The 20086-nt window shown below is 40.1% G+C and overlaps 1 protein-coding gene across 1 annotated transcript in view; it reads right to left on the bottom strand.

The window, feature by feature from the left end:
- myt1la (myelin transcription factor 1-like, a) overlaps window positions 1–20086 on the bottom strand; it is a 77473-nt gene that overhangs the window by 6106 nt on the left and 51281 nt on the right. The window contains exons 10-24 of the mRNA XM_050058544.1: window positions 18431–18521; window positions 15788–15898; window positions 14164–14384; window positions 12095–12387; window positions 11519–11536; window positions 10967–11191; window positions 6952–7103; window positions 6481–6549; window positions 6247–6309; window positions 6068–6151; window positions 3489–3710; window positions 3187–3278; window positions 3004–3107; window positions 1929–2072; window positions 344–406 (exon numbers count right to left, since the gene is read on the bottom strand). Of these exons, the coding sequence (XP_049914501.1) occupies window positions 344–406; window positions 1929–2072; window positions 3004–3107; window positions 3187–3278; window positions 3489–3710; window positions 6068–6151; window positions 6247–6309; window positions 6481–6549; window positions 6952–7103; window positions 10967–11191; window positions 11519–11536; window positions 12095–12387; window positions 14164–14384; window positions 15788–15898; window positions 18431–18521 (1952 nt within the window). The remainder of the gene's footprint in view (window positions 1–343; window positions 407–1928; window positions 2073–3003; window positions 3108–3186; window positions 3279–3488; window positions 3711–6067; window positions 6152–6246; window positions 6310–6480; window positions 6550–6951; window positions 7104–10966; window positions 11192–11518; window positions 11537–12094; window positions 12388–14163; window positions 14385–15787; window positions 15899–18430; window positions 18522–20086) is intronic.

Genomic DNA, 20086 nt, shown 5'->3' with positions numbered 1-20086 from the left:
GAGCTATACTTTCATATTTCATCTCGATTGCCAAACAAAGTCTTCATGTTAAATTAGCAATTGTTTTCTAATTAATTCTGATCTTAACATTTAAATGCTGGTAGAAATAGTAAATATCAGTTCCTGACCATATCAGATGTTTTTGTCTGGAATTGTCCACCCATTGGTTAATTACTGATATTGTCAATATTAAAAGGACTGAGTTACACTCTTGTAAACTGTGCGGTAGAAATGGAAAGTTGTGATGTGCATACGCTACAATGAGCTAAGGGAGCTATAGGAAGGGGAGAATGACAGTGCAGAAGAGAAGGATAATTGGATAAAGGATAAATGGATCTCTTACTCTGGGAGGCATCTGTAAACAGCAGTTATGCTTTACTGGGGCCTCTTTCTGTGGCAGCGGTCTCTACAGGAGAGGGTGTACAGAGAAGTCTATTAGCCCGCTAGACATACGGAGGTGTCACAAGGCTTCATAAGCTACACCGAGATAAATAAAAAAACACACAGCGTCCGCCTTAGCAAGTTATTTCCCCTCAGGATCTGTTCACACTGCAGCTGAAAGTTTCCCCAATTCCATGTCTTTACAATAAAAGACAAAACAAAAAATCTCTTCATAGGCTCAAATCAAAATGTCTGTTACTATTACAAGTGTATCTCTAATCATCGACTTGAACAATAATCTTAATGGCGTAAAGAATAACAGACATAATGCTGCCTCAAAGTTATTCTGAGCTGTAAGTGAAGGGCACTGAATCAAAAATGGATATGACCTGTTTTTGTCATATTTTACTGTGCATGTTGGTGATTTCCTATTATCAATGGGTATCTTATATCCTTGAGAACTTATGAACAGTCGCACAAAAGTCCTGCAGTGTGAATGGAGCCTTTGATTCAGTTTGTTTTTTTCCTGGAAACAACAGAAGGGAAAATTCTACCAAATTTTCACTCTGTCCGACGCAAATCAACTAATCTACAGAAAGATTGCATGGTAATCTGAAAACAAGCTATTTTAAAGAATCTAAACGAGTAAAAGTGAGCAGGATTTTGATTTTGAGAGCATTAAAGATCAAATTCCTTGTTAAGATAGACATGTTTCTTGCAGCGTGATAGGAAGCAATCCCACACATGTATGAAAGGACAAGAAGCCAAGAGTCCAGTTATCAAGCAACTCGGGTTCATACTGCTTACAGAGAGATTATCCAATTAGCCCCAGTCTTCTTTCTACACTGAGACAACATGACATCAAAACAGCCATGAGAACTTCACTCAAACTAAAACAAAAGACAGGGCCGTTTTCTTTATGTGAAATTCTGTGAGGTATTGTAAAGCACAGAAGAAGCACAGCATGGACTGCTGGGGAAAAAAAGAAGAAGGTGGCGAACAGAAAGAAGCAGATGAGAAAAAACCTGAGTGTGACGACTTTAACACCTCCCTGGATTAAAACTTTGAGCAGTTCAAATCTTTTACTGTCCCACAAAGAAATTTCAACGTTTAGAATAAGGAAGGAAACAAATTTTGCACATTAAATATGAAACAGAGAAACATCTCCAAACTCCCTGAGATAAATTGATAGGTCACTGAAAATAAAGGATCTTTTATTTCAAGTTAAGAATTCTGCAAAAGATCTCAACTTTAATAAATCATTTGTCTGTTATTTAGTCAGAAAATTGTATTGTCCTCAATGCAAGACCTAAAAAATCTGTCAATATAACTTAATACAGATAAGATCTACCTGCTGGAGTAATTCATGCAAATGTAAGATCACTCGACTGAAATTAATCTAAGACAAAGCTCATGAGTCTATATACCACAAAATATTACTCTTTAAGCTTGTAACTTTCTTCTATTTGAAGCCTAACACTATATATAAAAAAAAATGTAGTCTTAACAAACCATTTGCCCAGCGATACTGTCAACTTATGTCTTACCATGTGTGGAAGCTGGATGTTAGCTAAGCTGTTGATGAGCGACTGGCTGAGGTTGGCCAGCTCATGCAGCAGGGAGTCATTCTGCTGCTCGATCACCTTGTTCTCCTCCTCGATGGACTTCAGGTTGGTCTCCATAGTAGTGATCTACCAGATGAGGAAATGAGTTATCAGCAGCAGTTACTTTCTTAGAGGGCATTTAATGGAGAGACAGAGTCATCGTACCCACCACTCTTCTGCTCTTCCTATCTATAATGAAAATACTGTTTTTATTTACTCATTAATTTAATTTGCTTGATTCTGCTTTGCCATTTTTTAAAATCACTTCCTTCAGCTTTAACCTATACCCAGAAAGGACGTGATTTCCCTTAAATGCTGCTGAAAGGCTTTTAATGTGAAACATTTGCACAGGAAGTGTTTCATTTAAAGCAACTTAAAACCAAGCAATAAAACAGCAAAGTTGACATAATGTAGAAAATGTAAACAGTATTTATGTGAGGAACTCTACTTTATACTAAATCTATCAAAACAGATAAACATAGAAAAAATAATTGGAAACTGGGATCAGATAAACAAGATAGATGTCTCACTGAAATATATTATGCTTTATAACAAAGGGGAAATCAGGAGTAAAGGAATGTCTCTACCTTACACCTGTTTTAAATAAAGGCCTAGATGTCTCTGTAGTTGGGGTAAATAAAGGCCTGGATGCTATTTGACAATTTACAGCAAGTTGATTCTCTAAGGCTCTCTAAGATCTTCCATATAAAAAGCCACATCATCTGTAAAATGTTGGCGGTGAAAAGTTAATTTAACAGAGGGTCTCCCTGTCGCTCTCTTCTTGTGCTGTAGTGAATTCAGTTCACATATATTCTACTCATATTAATGTTTGTTTATATTTTATATAAACCCCCTGGTGCTGGGAATAATTACTTGGTTAATTAACGTTTGGCCTGTCAAAGAATTCACCAGACTCCGGTTTATTTTAATCTCTTTTAATCTTTTAAATCTTTTAATCTCTACCCATGTACCTAATGTATTAATGCTACAGTAAACACACACGCCAAGGCCATCTTACTTGTGTCCTCAGTTTTATCATGTCGGACTCCACTTGATTGTTGGACTCGTTTAGATCTTTGATTTCTTCATCCAGCTGTTTGATTTCTTCATCATTTTCGATCCCTAACACCAAAGAGATAATTTAATTAGATTCAAATATGTTTTTTTCTCCTTCTGTTTCAGGTCAGGGTATGGCTCTGACCTTTGCTTGCTCTTTGCTTGATTGTCAGCATCTCCACGCCGCTCATTCTGGCCTTCTTCATGGCCGAGGTGGCACGGGGACAGCCGGAGAGACTGGAATACAACACAAACACATTGATGAAAGCTTGACTTTGATGGATTATCAATCAGACTGTAAGCAAGGAAATCAATCTACGTTTTGGCAAAATTGTCATCAAAATTAACATCGCAGAGTTAAGAAAAGCATTCAGTAAAAACAGTTATAATAACAAATACAAATTTCTGTAATTTAGTTGAAACAGAATGACACAGAGCCACGCCCACCTCCGGTGGGTCAGGAAGCTCCCGCTGACGTGTCCAGAGCCATCGCAGCCTGGGGTCGGGCAGCTCATGCCATCCGTCTTGCCAGATTTCCAGACAAACTGCGAGCCGTTGACGTAGCTGTCCTTCTGCCTCTTTGCTGCCAAGGGGCAGCCTGACGCACTGCGGTGGGAGGCGTACTTCCCCGTCACATGACCCTGTCCATCACAGCCCGGCACCGGACACCTGAAAGGAAGAACAAACACAGAGGTGTCACAGAGCTTGAAATAGGAAATCCATCACAGTCAGCATTTAGTTGCCTTTATTTGGTTTTTCTAACTAGCACAAAGAGCTTTCAAAACTCTTCCTGGTTGGTGCATTCAAAGGACAAGATTCATCAGCTCCTTTAAAGCAAGAAACACTCAAAGTCATGTTAACCTTATCACAGCAATACTGAATGTGAACTGCAGCTAACTCTCATTGTATACAAAAAGAAACTGGGAATGATACAACACACATGCAGAAGAAAATCGATCAAACTGCCAATTTGTAATGCCATTGCAAATTAGACTTCATGAGGAGAAATCAAAATGTTTTCCTGCTTGCAACTGCATTATCAAGCAACAACATAACTTAAATAAAAACCAGAATTACCACCTCGCAGTTGTATACCACTGTGAACCAGTCAAGTTGGAGTTACAGTTTTCACCCATGTCTGTCCAGACTCATATGTAGCCATGACAGTTGACAGTGCTTCAACTATGAATGCTCTTGCAAATAAGCTATAAATTCTAAAAGGTGGATGCTGCACACACATTTCCCCCTAGCCAGCATGGAAGATATATACAATCAGCACAGTTTCAGGGTGGGCACCCAGTTTAGTGTCATCAATTCAGTATCCAACCAAATGTTTCTCCTTCTATTCCTGAGATATGATGTTAAGTAATAGCCAGAAAAGTGTTTTTGCAGAACATTATGATGTCACAATGAAGCTGACCTTTGACGTTTTAGATAGAAAACATCATCACTTCTTCATTTTATCCTTGAAATGTTGCTAGGGTATAAATTGTTACTTCAAAAAACATGTTTGGGATGTCATAGTGACCTTTGACCTTGGAAAACCAAATTCTAATCGGTCTTTGTTGAGTCCTAGTGGATGTTTGTGCCAAATTTGAGTAAATTCCCTCAAGGCCTTCTTGAGATATCACTTTTACAAGAATGAGACGAATGCATGGCGACAGTTACCTTTACCTTTGACCATCAAAATCAATTCAGTTCATTGTGAGTCCAAGTGGACGTTTGTGCCAAATTTGAAGAATTGTGTCTTAAGGCGCTCTTGACTGACAGACATAGGCAGAGGCATGAAAACTGTTGACGAAATGTTAGGTATAATGTTGTCTGTCTTGAGTAAAAAGTCACTGCAAGCTGATTTACACAGGAATTAATTCACTTTAAATCTCAAGAAACCTTAATACTGACAGATGTTTTGGAAAATGTTGGACAAAAACTTGACCTACGTATATGCAAGGTCTAGTTGTTGAGATGAGAGAAAATGGTGCAGTTTGTTTTTTAAAAGTATCTGTTCAGGACTCATTTGATAGAAGGAGGGAGGATGCACAGAGTCACCTCCAACCCTCTCCTCCACCCACCTCCTCCTCTCATCGGCCTCAAGGCCACAGCGGTGCAACGATGAGCAGGACAAACACAGCTCGCTCTGCAGATGACACCTCCTCGGCTTCCAGACACTCTGCTCTGCCTCCTGCATCCCAAAACGCCCTTCGCAGTGACATTTGTGCTGATTAGAATGAGCCAAGCGTCGGTGGGGCCGCTCCACAGCCGAGCTCAGGTTAAGCTTAATTATGATTCCACTGTTAACGATGATGGCGGATGGAACAGAGGTGGCAGCAACAGCTGGCTGCAGACTGACACCAGCTGAACTTATTATTCACAAGGTCGTATTGGCTTAACATTATGGCTCTGCTTTAAGGAAAATGTCAAACGCTCACTAGTGCTAACCTTTAGTGGACTCGGCCTGCTGGGAGCGGGAGGTGAAGTGGAGGACTGACCACAGCTCCTCTCTAAAATATTCTTTCCTAAAGTTAGAAAGGTCAGCGCACACAGGCAGCATTTTAAGAGAGTAGACGGATGAATCTGTCAGCATTATGACGGACAGAGAGCTGTCAGTGTGGCTGATTTAAGTTTTATTTACACACCAGAAAATATTCATCTTGTATTTATAGAAATTATAAAAAACTGTATCAGTACACAAAGTTTGGTAGGTTTCAAGGGGCAGAATTTTTTTTTTTTTTCAAATTTGATTTTAAATTCTTTTTTTTAAATTTTAATTTTAGTTAGTGCTGGATTAATCTATTAGTCAACAGATTATTTATTGTCAACAAATTTTCTGACATTCTGAAGTGATGAAAAGTATATGGCTTCCATGAGATAGATGTCAGGAGGTAATCTGAGAGCATAATTTAGCAATTGAGGGAATGACATGAGCATACTGACTGCAAAAATGACTAATCTGAGACTGAGGTTTCTCACAATTCTCTGCTGACACACTTCCCAGGCTTTATATCAAAGCTACAAAGAAACCTTACTTGATTGGCTCTTGGTCGTCCTTGTCTTCTTTGCTGTGCAGGATTTTGATGCCGCTCTTCTTGGCTCGTGGACAACCTGACAGACTGCAGGACAGGAAGACATTTTTAATTTTGAAACACACGTATAGTGGAACTCCATGAGTAGCTGCGGGCAGTTGTAGTGTGATGGTAACCTGTACCTCCTGTGGGAGGCGTAGTTTCCTGTGATGTGTCCGGATCCATCGCAGCCGGGGGTCGGACACCTGAGGTATAAGCACATGGGTGAAACAGCGTCTTGGTCTTGCACCATGAGCTCAACCCACATTTGGACTTCATCTTAACCTCCAAACTGCTCATTCCTGGTCTTGTTTAGTGGTCATGACTGCAGCCCTGTCCTGAATATGCTCAGAAGTAAAGTGACTTTGTAGATTCACCTGAGTTCTTGGGAGTTGGTCGTCATCATTCCGCGGATGTTCTTGTCGGCCAGCTGGCAGCTTGACAACCTGCAGGAGGGAAAGAGACACAAACTGAGCACCAACTTAACTTGACTCTGATTGGGTTATTTATTTTTTAAAGGCACTAGCAATAAGTTTATGTTCATCACACTAATGTAATGACTCGACTTTTTTACTTCAAGTCAGAGTTCTTGTTTTTCATCATTGACATAAGCAGCTTTATATTAAAAAATAAGAAACACATACAGTTATTGTATACCTCTGGCTACTGTATCATGTTTCTAAATGTATGTTTATATGTATTCATTTATGTACTGCATGTTGTCAAAAGCCAGTTTCACATGAAGGGACTGCAAAGTGAAGTCTGGTTGGCTTTGAGTACCTTGAGTACCTTTACACATCTCATGACAGCGCTGTGTTAATCAGATCACAGGTAATAGTGAGTCTTACGTGATGAGCTCCTTCTTGCTCTCCTTGCAGGGCGGGTACTTGTGGTGTTTGGGGCTGGGCATAGTGACCTCAGCAGGGTAGCGCTGCTCGTCCAGCAGCTCCTGGAAGGGATCCAGCTCGTCGCTCTGGTGTAGAGACGAGAAATAAGCAGACTACGACACGTCACTATGACATCTGTGTTAACACATTAACAAAGCAGGCTGCAGTTCTACAACATTATCTTTCCATTTGAGACACAGATAGCTCGTACAAAGAACATCCATATTATCAAGTTATTTAATGTAGTGTGTTTCTAATCTTACTTTCTTGAACACTTGTTTTTAGAAGGAGAGGCACAACTCACTGGTAGATTTTTCATTTGCAAGACTTAATGACATTTTATTGTAAGACACATTTTTTTTTTTACAGTTTAGTGTAATTTTATCCTCTGTGGGACAGCTTATAATTAATTTCCCCTTAACTCCTAACGGGACATATGAGCGATCACAGCCATTCTGTCGCATGGCTGAACATGCAGTTTTGTGATAATTTAAGCCCTTTTAAGCCATTAAAAACTTTCAAAAGTCACTGGAACACAAGAAACTTCCTTCAGTTCACTACTGAACTTTAGGAAAATGACCAGCGCTGTTTTGGTGTTTGCTTTTCTGATGACCAACATGATTAAAATGTTCCATGATTACATTTTGAAACTGTGATGGCGAGAACTCTGCAGCTACTCTCAGCTTTTTTTAATTAATTAATTTATTTTTTTGTAGTTGTTTTTACAGTAGTGATGCATGTTTGTGGCAAGGCATTTATATTCCCATAGTATTGACAATGAGGAATAAATAAACATAATAATGTCAATATTAACTTCAAGCCTCATCTTTGTTTAATGACACACAATCTGTTTGTTTTGATAACAAAATAATAAAGCTATGATCTGAATTTGAGCTGAAACAATTAGTCAAACGACAGAATAATCAAATTTTTAAGCCATTTTTCAAGCAAAAATGTGAAATATTTCCAGCTTCACTGTTGAGAGGATTCACGGCTTTTCTTCTTATGTGATAATAAAGTCAGTATCTTTAGGTTTCTAACTACATTGGGTCTGGGAAATTATATTTTATAGAACAAAAGAAAATAATAGTTGCAGCTGTGATCTCATTATAAAAAAGCCGACAGAATTTTGAGCAACTGCAGCTGCCATTGGCTTCTGTATATTTCTGATACGGACCAAGGAAAACCTACTAAGGCTGTAAATGTACTGTTCAGTTAACAGGACACATAGGACAGCCTGATAATCTCAGCATTATACATGTTTGGCTGCTTTTGAGAGCCTGTTTATTTTCTTAATGTCATTATATATCCATGTATGTATTGTTTGATTCAACACATGATAATGCTTCAGTGAATTGTATCAGTCCCAGTTAACCAGTTCAAAGTCCTCCTGCACCAGTTGAACTCAGTGAACAGGAGCCTTTGTGGCTGTGTAGCACTGCAGTCTGCTCTGCAGTCCACACATCACACCTCCTCAGTCGGGAGCAGAAATTGTTCAGGACTGTCTGGAGAAAATCCCATCAGCCGGCAAGCTCCAGGCTCCGGCCTCCTCTGCAATGTCGTGCTTCATTAACAAACGCAATTACTCTCCTGATTAAAACCTTTCACTTCAGCGCTCTAAATCCAACGAGGCAAATGTAGCAATTTGCTGCATGGATTGCTCTGTGTGATATCAGATCTGTGAGGATTTAAAGCGTGCAGATGATCTATCGTGTTTTACTTATGTATTAGTGGTGTAATTCAGCATTTTAATGCACCATGCTCGAGCTCCTGAAGCGTTCATTCATAGAGCTGCTGGATCTGAGCTGATGCAGTGCAGCCTTTCACCACAGGAGAGCGCAATGAGCCTACTGGAGGGACGGCTGCGTCTCCCCTATCAACCAGAGTGATTCATCAAACTGCTAAAAGTGAAATTTTAACTTCAGCGAAAGTAAAATTACTTTTACTTTTACTCCTACTCACACACTTACAGAATACATGTTATCTATCACATTTATTTTGAATTTAATCAAAAGTTTTGAAGTGATAGCTCAAAATGTTATTTAAATATACATGTGTAATTCAGAGTAAGGCAGATCTACTATTAGCATAATTAGCAGCACAAACCTAAAGCTGGCATGGGTTGAGTTTGCAATCACTTTTCATGCATCTTCACAGTCTGCACCTGTCAGTGTGGTCCTAGAGTATAACTTGTCTACATGTTGGATTTACATATTCAAAACTTAATACAATCCCATATGTTTTTTTCTTTTCTTTTTTTTTTTAAAATTCAAAATAACATCACAGTGTAGGCTACAAAAAGATTTTTTTAAAGACAGCACTGGGGCCAATGTAGCCTTCTGTATGGAAGCCCATTTTCACCATTGTGATGAAGAAGTAAGGCATTATAATGAGAAACTTTCGCAAAATAATTACATAGTATCTCTAAATAATGACTTAGTATCTTAAAATAATGACTTAGTATCTCTAAATAATGACTAAGTATCTCTAAATAATGACTAAGCATCTTAAAATAATGATTTAGTATCTCTAAATAATGACTAAGTATCTCTAAATAATGACTTACTATCTTAAAATAATGACTTAGTATCTCTAAATAATGACTAATTATCTTAAAATAATGACTTAGTATCTCTAAATAATGACTTAGTATCTTAAAATAATGACTAAGTATCTTAAAATAATGACTTCATATCTCTAAATATTGTCATAAAATCTTAGAATAATAACAAAGTGTCTCAAAACAATGAAAACTTTCTTTATCAATGACTTTGTATCTTAAAATAATGACTTTTTTAATTTTCTCCCTAACTCTCTAGGGTTCACACTTTGCTGTTAGTAATAAATTAAGTTGCTTTAAAATGTGTCTTATTCTCCTCTATAGTCAAAGAATTTGTTTTTTTAAAGCACTCTTAAGTGTAATTGTCACAAGTTTGATGAATACGTATCCTGCTCTGATTAGGGTTATCTTCTGTCACTTAGAACATTTAAACTACCTCTCTGCAACGGCTGTGGCACCTTTTCTTTTTCTATATCATAGTTAATAAAACTCAAACAATATTCTATTTCCTTGAGAGTAAAACAAGCCCCTGCAGCACCGTCTTTGTCTTTGGCCTTTCCTTATTATTTGCAGTGCTGAACTACTTCTATGTAGCGGCTCCAGGGTGAGGAATAACAACAATAACCGCGCTGTGATGTACAACTTTGGCAAGCACTGTTGTTCTGTGCGGTCTCCATGCCTTTGGTTAGTGAAGTTGTACATACACACACACACTGGACCTTTCCAAACTCACAAAATTCCCTCTTATGTATGTAAAGTGATGCAAAAATTATGCGTACTAGCAACCAGAACTACGCCCTCGCAAAATAAGTCCACAACTTCTCCGTGGCGCTTTTCTGCTATGCACCAGGGGACAAGCATCCCTTTAAATAGCTTATAAAGCGTAATCATCTCTTAATCTATACACGCACCCTTTAATATAAACTCTGGGTTCCTTAAATCTCTCAATTTCATGCTTCAAATTATCCTTACTTGGCATGATTAGGGGACAGGCTGCCTAAATATTAAATTAGGTGCTTAAAGCCTTTAATCATAACTATAAGGGCAGAGTGTGGAGCATGAGCAGCATTTAAAGCTTCAATTTGGTCTAAAATTGATTCCATTTTTACATTTTCATGTCACTTATTCAATGCCTACCTTACATTCATCTTCCACTGAAAAGTTTAGGGTGGCTTTAAGGTTCAGAGTTAAGTGATTTTATTCTCTCTGCCTCCACATCACTGAACTTTAGAATAGTTTGAACTGAAGCTATTGTACAGAGATCACCCCAAGAATCCATTAAAATGTGTCGGCTTAAATTAGTTCATCTACAAAACTCACTGACTGATCTGCAGTGCCTTTTGTCAATATGATGCCTGTAAACTTTGAACTATAAATAGTATGATGTTGTTTCTATGACATAGACCTTCCCGTTACCTCTTTGTGGTCCTGCTCATCCCCCAGCCGTTTGATCTTGGTGTAGTCGACTGGCAGGTCCCAGCAGTCGGTGTCGCTCAGCTGGTAGCAGCGACTGCTGAGAAGAGCCTGCCGCTGGGGCGACATCGGCTGCAGGGGGGTTAACACCGTCCCGCTGCCCTCTGGACCGCCGGGCTGTCCCGCAACATCCACAGCACCGCTGTCGTCCATGTCGCCAACAGGGCTCTGATGGAAAGAGAGGCAGACGATCACTTGTGTAGCAGTAAACAATTAACAGTGGTTGGTGACAATCCTGAGGGTCAGTATCTGCCTTAAATGTCAAAATTGGTCTGGCTTTCATGTCCAAGATTGACTTTAAGCAGTCTCAGAGTACCTGGACCATGTCTGGGTCACAAAAAAGTGTTCATATTGCCAAAGAATCATCTGAACTGATCCCAGATTTAGATTAACTCCTACATGAAATCACCCTTAACCCTCATTTTATTACGACATGGGCCCTTTTTTCATGGTGTTGTCCATCATTTCTGTCAGTAATAATAACATTGTACTCACCAAGTTGACTGCTGAGATCTAGAAACACGGAAAACATGGGGAAAAAGAAAAGTTTATCCAGATTATCTAAGATACTTTATTTAGAGGTAAAACAGCAAGTAAGTACACTTTAAATGTTAGCCATAATCTCTCGTTGCCGAGGAGAACTGTGTGCAAACAAGTATGCTAAGTACAGCAGGTCAAAGTTGACCGTAGAGGTGAGTCTGTAACTGTGATGGACGTTTAAAACAGACAGTTTGGTAACATTTAATAATCACTGCTCGAGTTTCTTCACCTGTCTGACTTCTTTTAAGTGATTTCACCATGTTCTCAAATCTAAACAGTTACCTTGGTGGGTACAATGTTATTGCTGATAGAACAAAACGAAGACTACAGTTGTAATAAATATGAATTATCCTATAAAAACTCACCATGATGAACATGAGTCAAACTTTATTTGATATCTTATATATATAGTATTTCTTACACATATCAAAATAATGTTCTGATAGTAATATAATGTTTATTGTTTCATGCTCTTGTGTATAACTGTGGTGTGTGAAGGCAGACATGTTTGTGCACACCGCCTCAGACTACCTGTGTCAGCAGGTCCTGGGGTTTCCCTCCCAGAGCGTGCGGGAGCTCCCTGCACCTTGTCGACAGGTTGAGGATGGCCGTGGCCGCCATGTGGGCCGCCTCCATGTCGTGGGTGTAGTCGAAGCTGCTCTTACTGCAGGTGCTGCTGGCGCTGCTTCCTCCTCCTCCTCCTCCACCACCTCCTCCTCCGCCACCACCTCCTCCTCCTCCACAGCTTAGGCTGCTGCTGCTGCTGGGAGCGTAGCTGCTGGTCGTACTGCTGGCTGGGCTTGACGTCTTACAGTAGCGTTTGGCTATGGGGAGGCGCGCACACATGTATGGTTTATTTGTTTGATTGGTGCTGGCTTTTGGCCAAACTGTGCAGCAGATGGATGAAAAATTACAGAAAGAGGTTCTGTTGTATTTAAAAACTAGACTGATGAAGGCAAAGAGAGACAGAATGGTGACATTCTGTATTCAGACCCAAACCAACAGTGAATGTATCAACTACTGAGTTTCAAGTGTGTATGAAAGCCTGATATATCTTCTTCCTCTGTGCCATAGAGCTCCACTGTTACCCAAAAACTATTAAAAACACATCAATGAGCCACACTGTTGCACTGGGTGACATGTTCCTTCATTACCATGGACACACACACTGTAGTTTATTTTGACTCAGTTCCACATGCACCATCCTGCTGCCTCAGATACTCACAAGAGCACCAAATGTGGATTAATCCGCCACTGAAAATAGTTCCTAACAAATTCACTCTTTCCTCCTGTTTGAGTGACATTTCCTAAAAACTACAATGACCACCTGTTTTTGGAAATTCTGGACTACATATTAAAGCTACATGTATGAGGATTTAAGTCTTCAGTAAGAGCGAATGGGCCTGGAGCCACAGACAGTGGTAGAGAAGTCGGAAAGTACTGAGAGATGGACAAACACATTGTTGGTTTTGCTCTTTTCATGAGATTTGTTGACAACAGTAAGAATATAGAATAACACCAGGCAAGAAGAGACACACAGAGAGTCAAAATATGACAGGCGGAGGTAAAAAGAGAGGCAGCTGTAGGGACAAAGAACAAGGGAGAAAGCCACAGCGATTGTATGCTGGTGCGATGGTGAATCGGGGCTCAGCAGGCTGGAGTGATGCTGATGGAGGGAAGGATGTTGGAAAGGAGGGAGGGAGTCGTGACGGAGAGGGGAGCGCAGACACCTCGTCTAAAAAACCTCCCTCTTGCCTGCGTCTCACTAATGGCTCCCAGCCAAAGGAACAGGGCTCGCCTCCATTATCTCTCTCCTGTTTCACAATCCCTCCATCTGCACCTCCTCCCTTCCTCCATCCCTCCATCCACTGCTCAGAGGAGGCAGGCTCTTGGCTTGGCATTTCCATAACTCTGCTCTGCTTTCACTCTAGCCATGTGGAGAGGCGGAAAACACCGGCGTTTTCAGCGCTATAACAAAGAGAATACACTGAGTGCTGAGTGTGTGTGTGTGTGTGTGTGTGTGTTATCAAGCTTTTGTCGTCAAGTACAAAATGTTCTTGCTAGAATAGGAAAATTAATAGAAATCCTTCATAGTGGTTTTATTCCCTAAAACTGAAACAAAGGACTGATAGTAAATCTATTTCAGTCCACCTGGTGTTTTTTTGCTCATTTTGAATTTATAAGAAAAATTACGAATAAAAGCACCATGATTTTAAATAAATGTTTTTTATGTTTGCCAGGGGTGGAGAATTCGACATATCCAAAAACATAAATTGGATTTAGACTGACTGTAACAGATTTTTCAGATAAATAATGACGCTGTGACACCTGCTTCTTCTTGTTACTACTTGTTATTCTTCTTCTAACTTATTTAAATTCCAGCATTGTACTGTAGATGCAGCATCTGTGTTGTTGCCACCCACTGTGACATATTTCTTTCCACCAGCAAGCCAAAAAAAAGAAAAACAAGAACACCACACCTCCTCTGAACAAAGGAGACAAATAAATGACATAAATGATAAATGATGGCACATCCCCAGACTGTGAGACTGACGATTTAGAATTCGATCATCGTGTTGATGTGCGTTCATTTTTCTTACCATCGTATCCCTTTGGGGAGGTGTCTCGCCCGTGGTGGGATTTGGTTGACGGGCCTCTCTTTCCATAGCTGCCATGCTGACTGTCGTAGCCACCGTAGTCGTAGCTGGTCTTGGAGTATTTTTCCAGCTCCTTGGCCAGATTGGATCGCGGCGTGCTGGTTGGAACGTTATTTTTGTAGCCATACTGAGGAATCTCCAGCTGCTTGACGAAACACATCGGCCTGAAAGGCAACCATAAGGGATTTCTCTGCACCATTCAGCATCCCTGATATAAGCATTATGTGTTAATATAATTGACATGTCTCCCAAAGCCAAGATGACAATCAACAAGATAACGTAGACTGTGGGTTCATAATGTATGCTGGAAATCTGACTGCACCATTCAGCATCCCTTAATAATACTAATTAGAGGTTTACCTACATAACAAAACACACTGGCTCAGGAGGAGAATGTCTGCATACTGCTAATTTCTCTGCATTATTTGACATGCCTGCTATCTGTGAAAAATGTAAATGTAATCAAAACATGGTTCCAAATCTTAGGAAATAGGAAACCATTTAGCATCCTTCATTTGAGAGACAAGAAAATGGAGTCTAAAGATATGTTCCAATGCCTTTTTGTCTTGTGAATATTTCTAAGAGGTTGGATTGTTACTGCACTATTTTTCTTCCCCAGTCAATTAAGGTTAGTATGACCTACAGCTGCTTCCCGCCATCATTAGTGTGAAGAATTTGCTGCATTTACTACACCATTTAGCATCCCTGATTTAGGTAACATTGTTAAATATAATCTACTGCTATTTTCCCATCCCAAATTGCAATGAACAAACCAAGGGATGTGCTGTATTTATGGCTTATGCTTACATTTCAATGTCCTATTTGGCATCCCTAATTAACATATGACAGTTGGAAGTTAAGCTGCATTGACCAATATACTCAGAAAACATACTCAGTCTGCTTCCACATCTTAGGAGACAATCAACAAGGACAGTTAATTTGTTTTCTATGCTGGTTATCTACTAGCTATTTGGCATCCCTGATCTAAGACATCTTCAGTTTTCACAGTACTATTTGGCATCCACAGTGCACCAGAACTGGCTGCACATATGTCTGAAAGCTGTTTCAGAATCCATGTTGGCTTTTAGCACAGCACAGAAAAGGAAAATTTTAATGTGCTGGTGACTTCACTGCACTATTTGACATCCCTATTTACAAGACACACAATAACCTTTAGACACTTGCTAAAGCCTACTTGTCTTATGGAGCTTTTTGAGAGGATAACTGTACTGTTTTTTTTTATTTAATTTTTTTTTTTACAGTTTTTCCCCATCTAAATAAGATTGACATTATCTGTAGCTGCAATTGTAGGGATTCAGCACGATTAAGAATGAGCGCCATTTGGCATCCCTGATTTAACTGAGTATGGTAAATGTACTCCATAGCAAACCAAAAAGAAATAAGACAAGGTAGGCTTTGTGATTATGGTACATGTTCAAATTTGAATGCACCATTCAGCATCCCTCAATAATACATGACAATTAACTGTATGCTTAATGACAAAGCAGATCATTTTTATTAAAACACGTTATATAAATGTCCGTCTAACTCTCTAAGTGGGAGGTACCTGAGGACACGGTCTGACGTCTGATTGGTCTTACTGCCGCTGTCAGTCGGGAGGCTCTTCTCGTGGACCTTCGCCATCTTCTCTGCGGCAGCAATGGGACAGCCGGACAGACTGGAGGAGGAGGCGTGAGGATGGAGGAGGGGGGGAGAAAGCACACGGCCTGGTTACATACTGTACTGTCCACACACACACACACACACACACACACACACACACACACACACAGCATCTGGCTCTGAATGAAGAGCGGTTCAGCTGTCAGTAACAGCAGTTCAATATGAATTATGGATTTAATATGGCCTACTTCATGATGACTGCATTACGGGTTTACTGACTGATGGTTCGTGACTGATGCACTGACTAACTGGTTTACAAGCTGAGGGTTAAACTGGTTTTCTAGCTGACTAACTGGTCAACTAGTGGGCTGTTCTGCACTAACTGTCTGACTGCTTTATAAATTTCACAGCACTGATGAGTTCACACAACAGAATTGTTGCTGACTCATTTACGAACGGACTGGTTTACTGGTTCTCTGACTGCCTGGTTATATACTGGCTTACTGGTGCAGTGACTGTTCAAACTGTACCTAACTAGTTTGGTACTGGTTTACCATTTTACTGACTACTGTTTACTGACTGGCTGACAGACAGCTGAAAGCAAAAAGCAGCGAAGACTGCTCCAAACAAACACTGTTTTCTCGAGTGACAAATGTGTTACTTCACACCAACTCCCAAAGACGAGCATAAGTAAGCAACACTCTCTAAATTTGTATCAAGTTCAATTTTTTTTTTTCTGTCTACAGTCAAGTGTAACCCCGCAGGCAGCTATGCAGATGACACAAATCTACTACTTTCCATCAGCTGTTATATCTGCAGTGATTGTTTAAATAGAGTACATTACACTTATTTACTGTAGCAGCTGTGTCGGCCCTAATTAACATGGTTTCATTCAACCTCCACAAGAACAAAGGCTGGAAGTTGCCAACAATTGTAAGTGCATTCCTTTTAAACAAAAAAGTGAAATACAAGTCAAAAGTGAGAATAGAAATAGTCCTGTTAACGCAGGCTGACATGTACATATGTGTTGGTTTAGCTAATGAAAACTCATTTTGTCCACCAAACAGTCTGATGGTATCATGGTATTTCTGGTGAAGACAGTTTGTCCTAAATAAAGTTGGTGTTGACTGGACAGGCAGTCGTTTCCGAGTTGCTGACGGGGTTATTCTGATGTGAATTTGGGGTAAAAGAGAAGTCGATCGCCTGAAACACACTTTGTATTCAAAACTAAAACTTCCTGCTTCTCCCTCTGTCTGTCACTCCGGGCAATTTCTAATCACTTCATACACAGAGGGAATGAAATACTGTTATTACCAATACACACACACACACACACACACACACACACACACACACACACACACACGCACGCACGCACGCACGCACGCACGCACGCACACATTTTTAAGGATGATAGGAGTGTGTGAGGAGTGTGTGACAGATCAGCACGGCGGCTGCTGCTAGTGCTGCTATGAAGGCGTTTCCATGGTGACTGCCAGACATGAAAGCTATGTGAGCTGGTAGCTAACAGTAGCTAAGCTAGCTAGCTAGTGCTTTGTTTCCTCTCCCAGCGGAGCTGTGCTACATAACACACCCTGCAGCCACGTCTGAGCGAGTGTGTGTGTGTGCTTCTCTGTCTGCCAGCGCACGTGTGCTGCTGTCTGTGAGCTAATTTGTAAGTGTCTGTGTGTGTATGTGTGTGTGTGTGTGTGTGTGTGTGCGTGTGTGTGCGCACGTGCAAGAGTGTGTTCCAGTCAGAGTGTGTGCATAAGACAGTGTGTATGTCTGTGATTTGAGGCTCTACGTATGTGTGAGAAAATGAGTGTGAATCCTAATCACTTTACATAATTCAAAAAAATGCATGTGTGTAAGCATGTGTGTGTGTGTGCGTGTGTGTGTGTGTGTGTGTGCATTCACTGCCTGTATGTGATGCTCTGCTCTGCCTGTTAAACAGCTGAACTGCTGCTGTGACGCAGACACACCTTCAACTCAAACATGGCAACATTTAAAACATAAAACGTTTTAAGCCCCTTTCCCACACACATCCAAACCTGGGAATGTTCCAGCATGTCTGCATGAAGGCGGCAGAAACAGAGATAATTTTCTACGAAAGAGAATGTGGCAATTTTTGGTATCAGGGCTGAGATAATCCTCTGTAAGTCTGTGGCCAATAGCTCTTTTTGGGACAAAAACTGTACCTTTTAGTGGGTAAAAAACACCCACAAGACTTCCTGTGAGCAGTGCCTCTTGGTTTTTGACAGACTTGACTTACATGAGACTTTACATTTTACGACTGAACTCATGATAATGCTCATGTTCCACCTAGAAAAACACTTTTAACAGCTTTAAACAAAAATATCCAAATGCCGTGTCATTTAATGGTCAGCATTCAGAGCCTGAAAGACTCACAACTGACTTGACTGAGTTTTCTCATTAAGACTAAACTTCAGGCAGCACTGAAATGACCCCCTTTTAATGTTCTCTATAAAACAACACACAAGCTGACAGTGTCTGTGCTGTAAATCTGCCACATTCACATGTCGGCGGTGTATTCAGCGGCCCAGCTGAAGGCCACTCACTCACTCACCTGCGATGCGAGTTCCTGTTGCTATTGACATGACCCCGTCCAGAGCAGCCAGGAGTGGGGCACTTTAAAACATTCTCATACATGGCAAGGACTTTGACAGACAGGAAAAGGTGAGAAAGACAGCGAGGGTTAGGAGCAGACAGGAGAGTTACCGGGCGTTCAGATGCGACGGTTAGGCATGCACAGATTACAGCTGCACGACTGGCACGACAGATTATAGATGCACGACTGACACGACAGTGGGCCACTAAAATTTCCCAAAATGAGCATGAATGCTGCAACAAAGAGTCAGTGTTGTGACAAACTCCAGCATGAAAGAATTACATGTCAATGGCAGAAAATGAACACACAACAACTGTTCATTTAGTGAAAACTACTTTAACAAGTTGCAAAAACAATTTAAGTTGGAGGTAAATGTCTCTTTCTGTTTCTAGTCATGTCTTCTCCGTGTAATCCTTTCCTGCTGGGGAAACACAAGTCTCATTTGCATTTTGATCACTGGGCTCATTTTCATGAAATTTCATGAGACGAGAACATACTGGAAGCAAAAGTTTGTCATGCACTGTTAAAATCTGCTGATGACTCTGCAGATGGTAAAGGAACAACGAGTGCGGTGATAAAAATACAAGGGTTTATGATTTTGCATCATGAGAACTAAGTATTGGGTTGCAACAATGGTTTACATGGTGTGTATCCATCTACAGTGTAAGTTCAGCTTGCATGTCTCTACACCAAGACTTTACCTTTATACAGGTTAAGTTTATTCTCCATAATTTTTCTGCATAATGTTTTTCATTTTTAATTTATTGTGTTGTCTTAATGTACTATACATGCCATAATGCATACTTCCATCCACATATTTCATTTAAAATGACCTTCTTTGATGAAAATACTGGAAAAGTTGGGATTTGATGTGTCTTGGAAAATGTAATGTAACTTTTAGAAAATGTTCGCTTTATTACCATAAATTTAACGATGGTAACAGTGCTACATTTCTCAGTTGTAGTAATCTTAATTTGTATTCTATTCTGGTCTTCTTTATATTGTTACATTTTGCAAGTGCGACACCAAGATAGCGCCACCAAGCTGACTTATTTATCTGATAATCTAATCTAATGTCACACATTACCTGTGACTTTAGTATGTGTGATTAAAGCAGGTTCAGATGTTCGGAGGTGTTTTCATGCAGGTCGGTTTGTGAGATTTTTGCAGCCAGCAAGTGAAATGAAACTGATTGTTCATGCTGTTCACGTTACATCAGCAACACAGATACCAAAACCAGACATCAGGCAGGTGTGATGAGGAGGAAGAAAAGAAAGTAAAGGAGGACACGAAAACTAAAGCAAAAAAAAAGAAAAACCTTCTCGATTGTGCCACTGTAAACATACTATACAACAACCAACGCTTTCGCACTATGGAGACTGCACAGAAACAATGAAATCTTCACTTCAACACTAAAATAAAACCACCAGTAGTTTAAATGTGCTTTTTCACACATGATTAAGTTCTCATTTATAACACTGCTAATTATTTCGATATAGATGAGCAATACATCCTCAGCTCCATTTGTAGCTTTTACCAAGTCAAATGCAGCATATCTATAAAACACTCCCAACACAACAAAACACAATGCAGAGTCATGCAGGACGAATGCAT

The sequence above is a fragment of the Epinephelus moara genome, chromosome 12, assembly GCF_006386435.1.
Source record: "Epinephelus moara isolate mb chromosome 12, YSFRI_EMoa_1.0, whole genome shotgun sequence".
Lineage (NCBI taxonomy): Eukaryota > Metazoa > Chordata > Actinopteri > Perciformes > Serranidae > Epinephelus > Epinephelus moara.
Note: the sequence above shows the minus strand (reverse complement) of the source record. Positions and strands in the feature narration are given on the sequence as shown.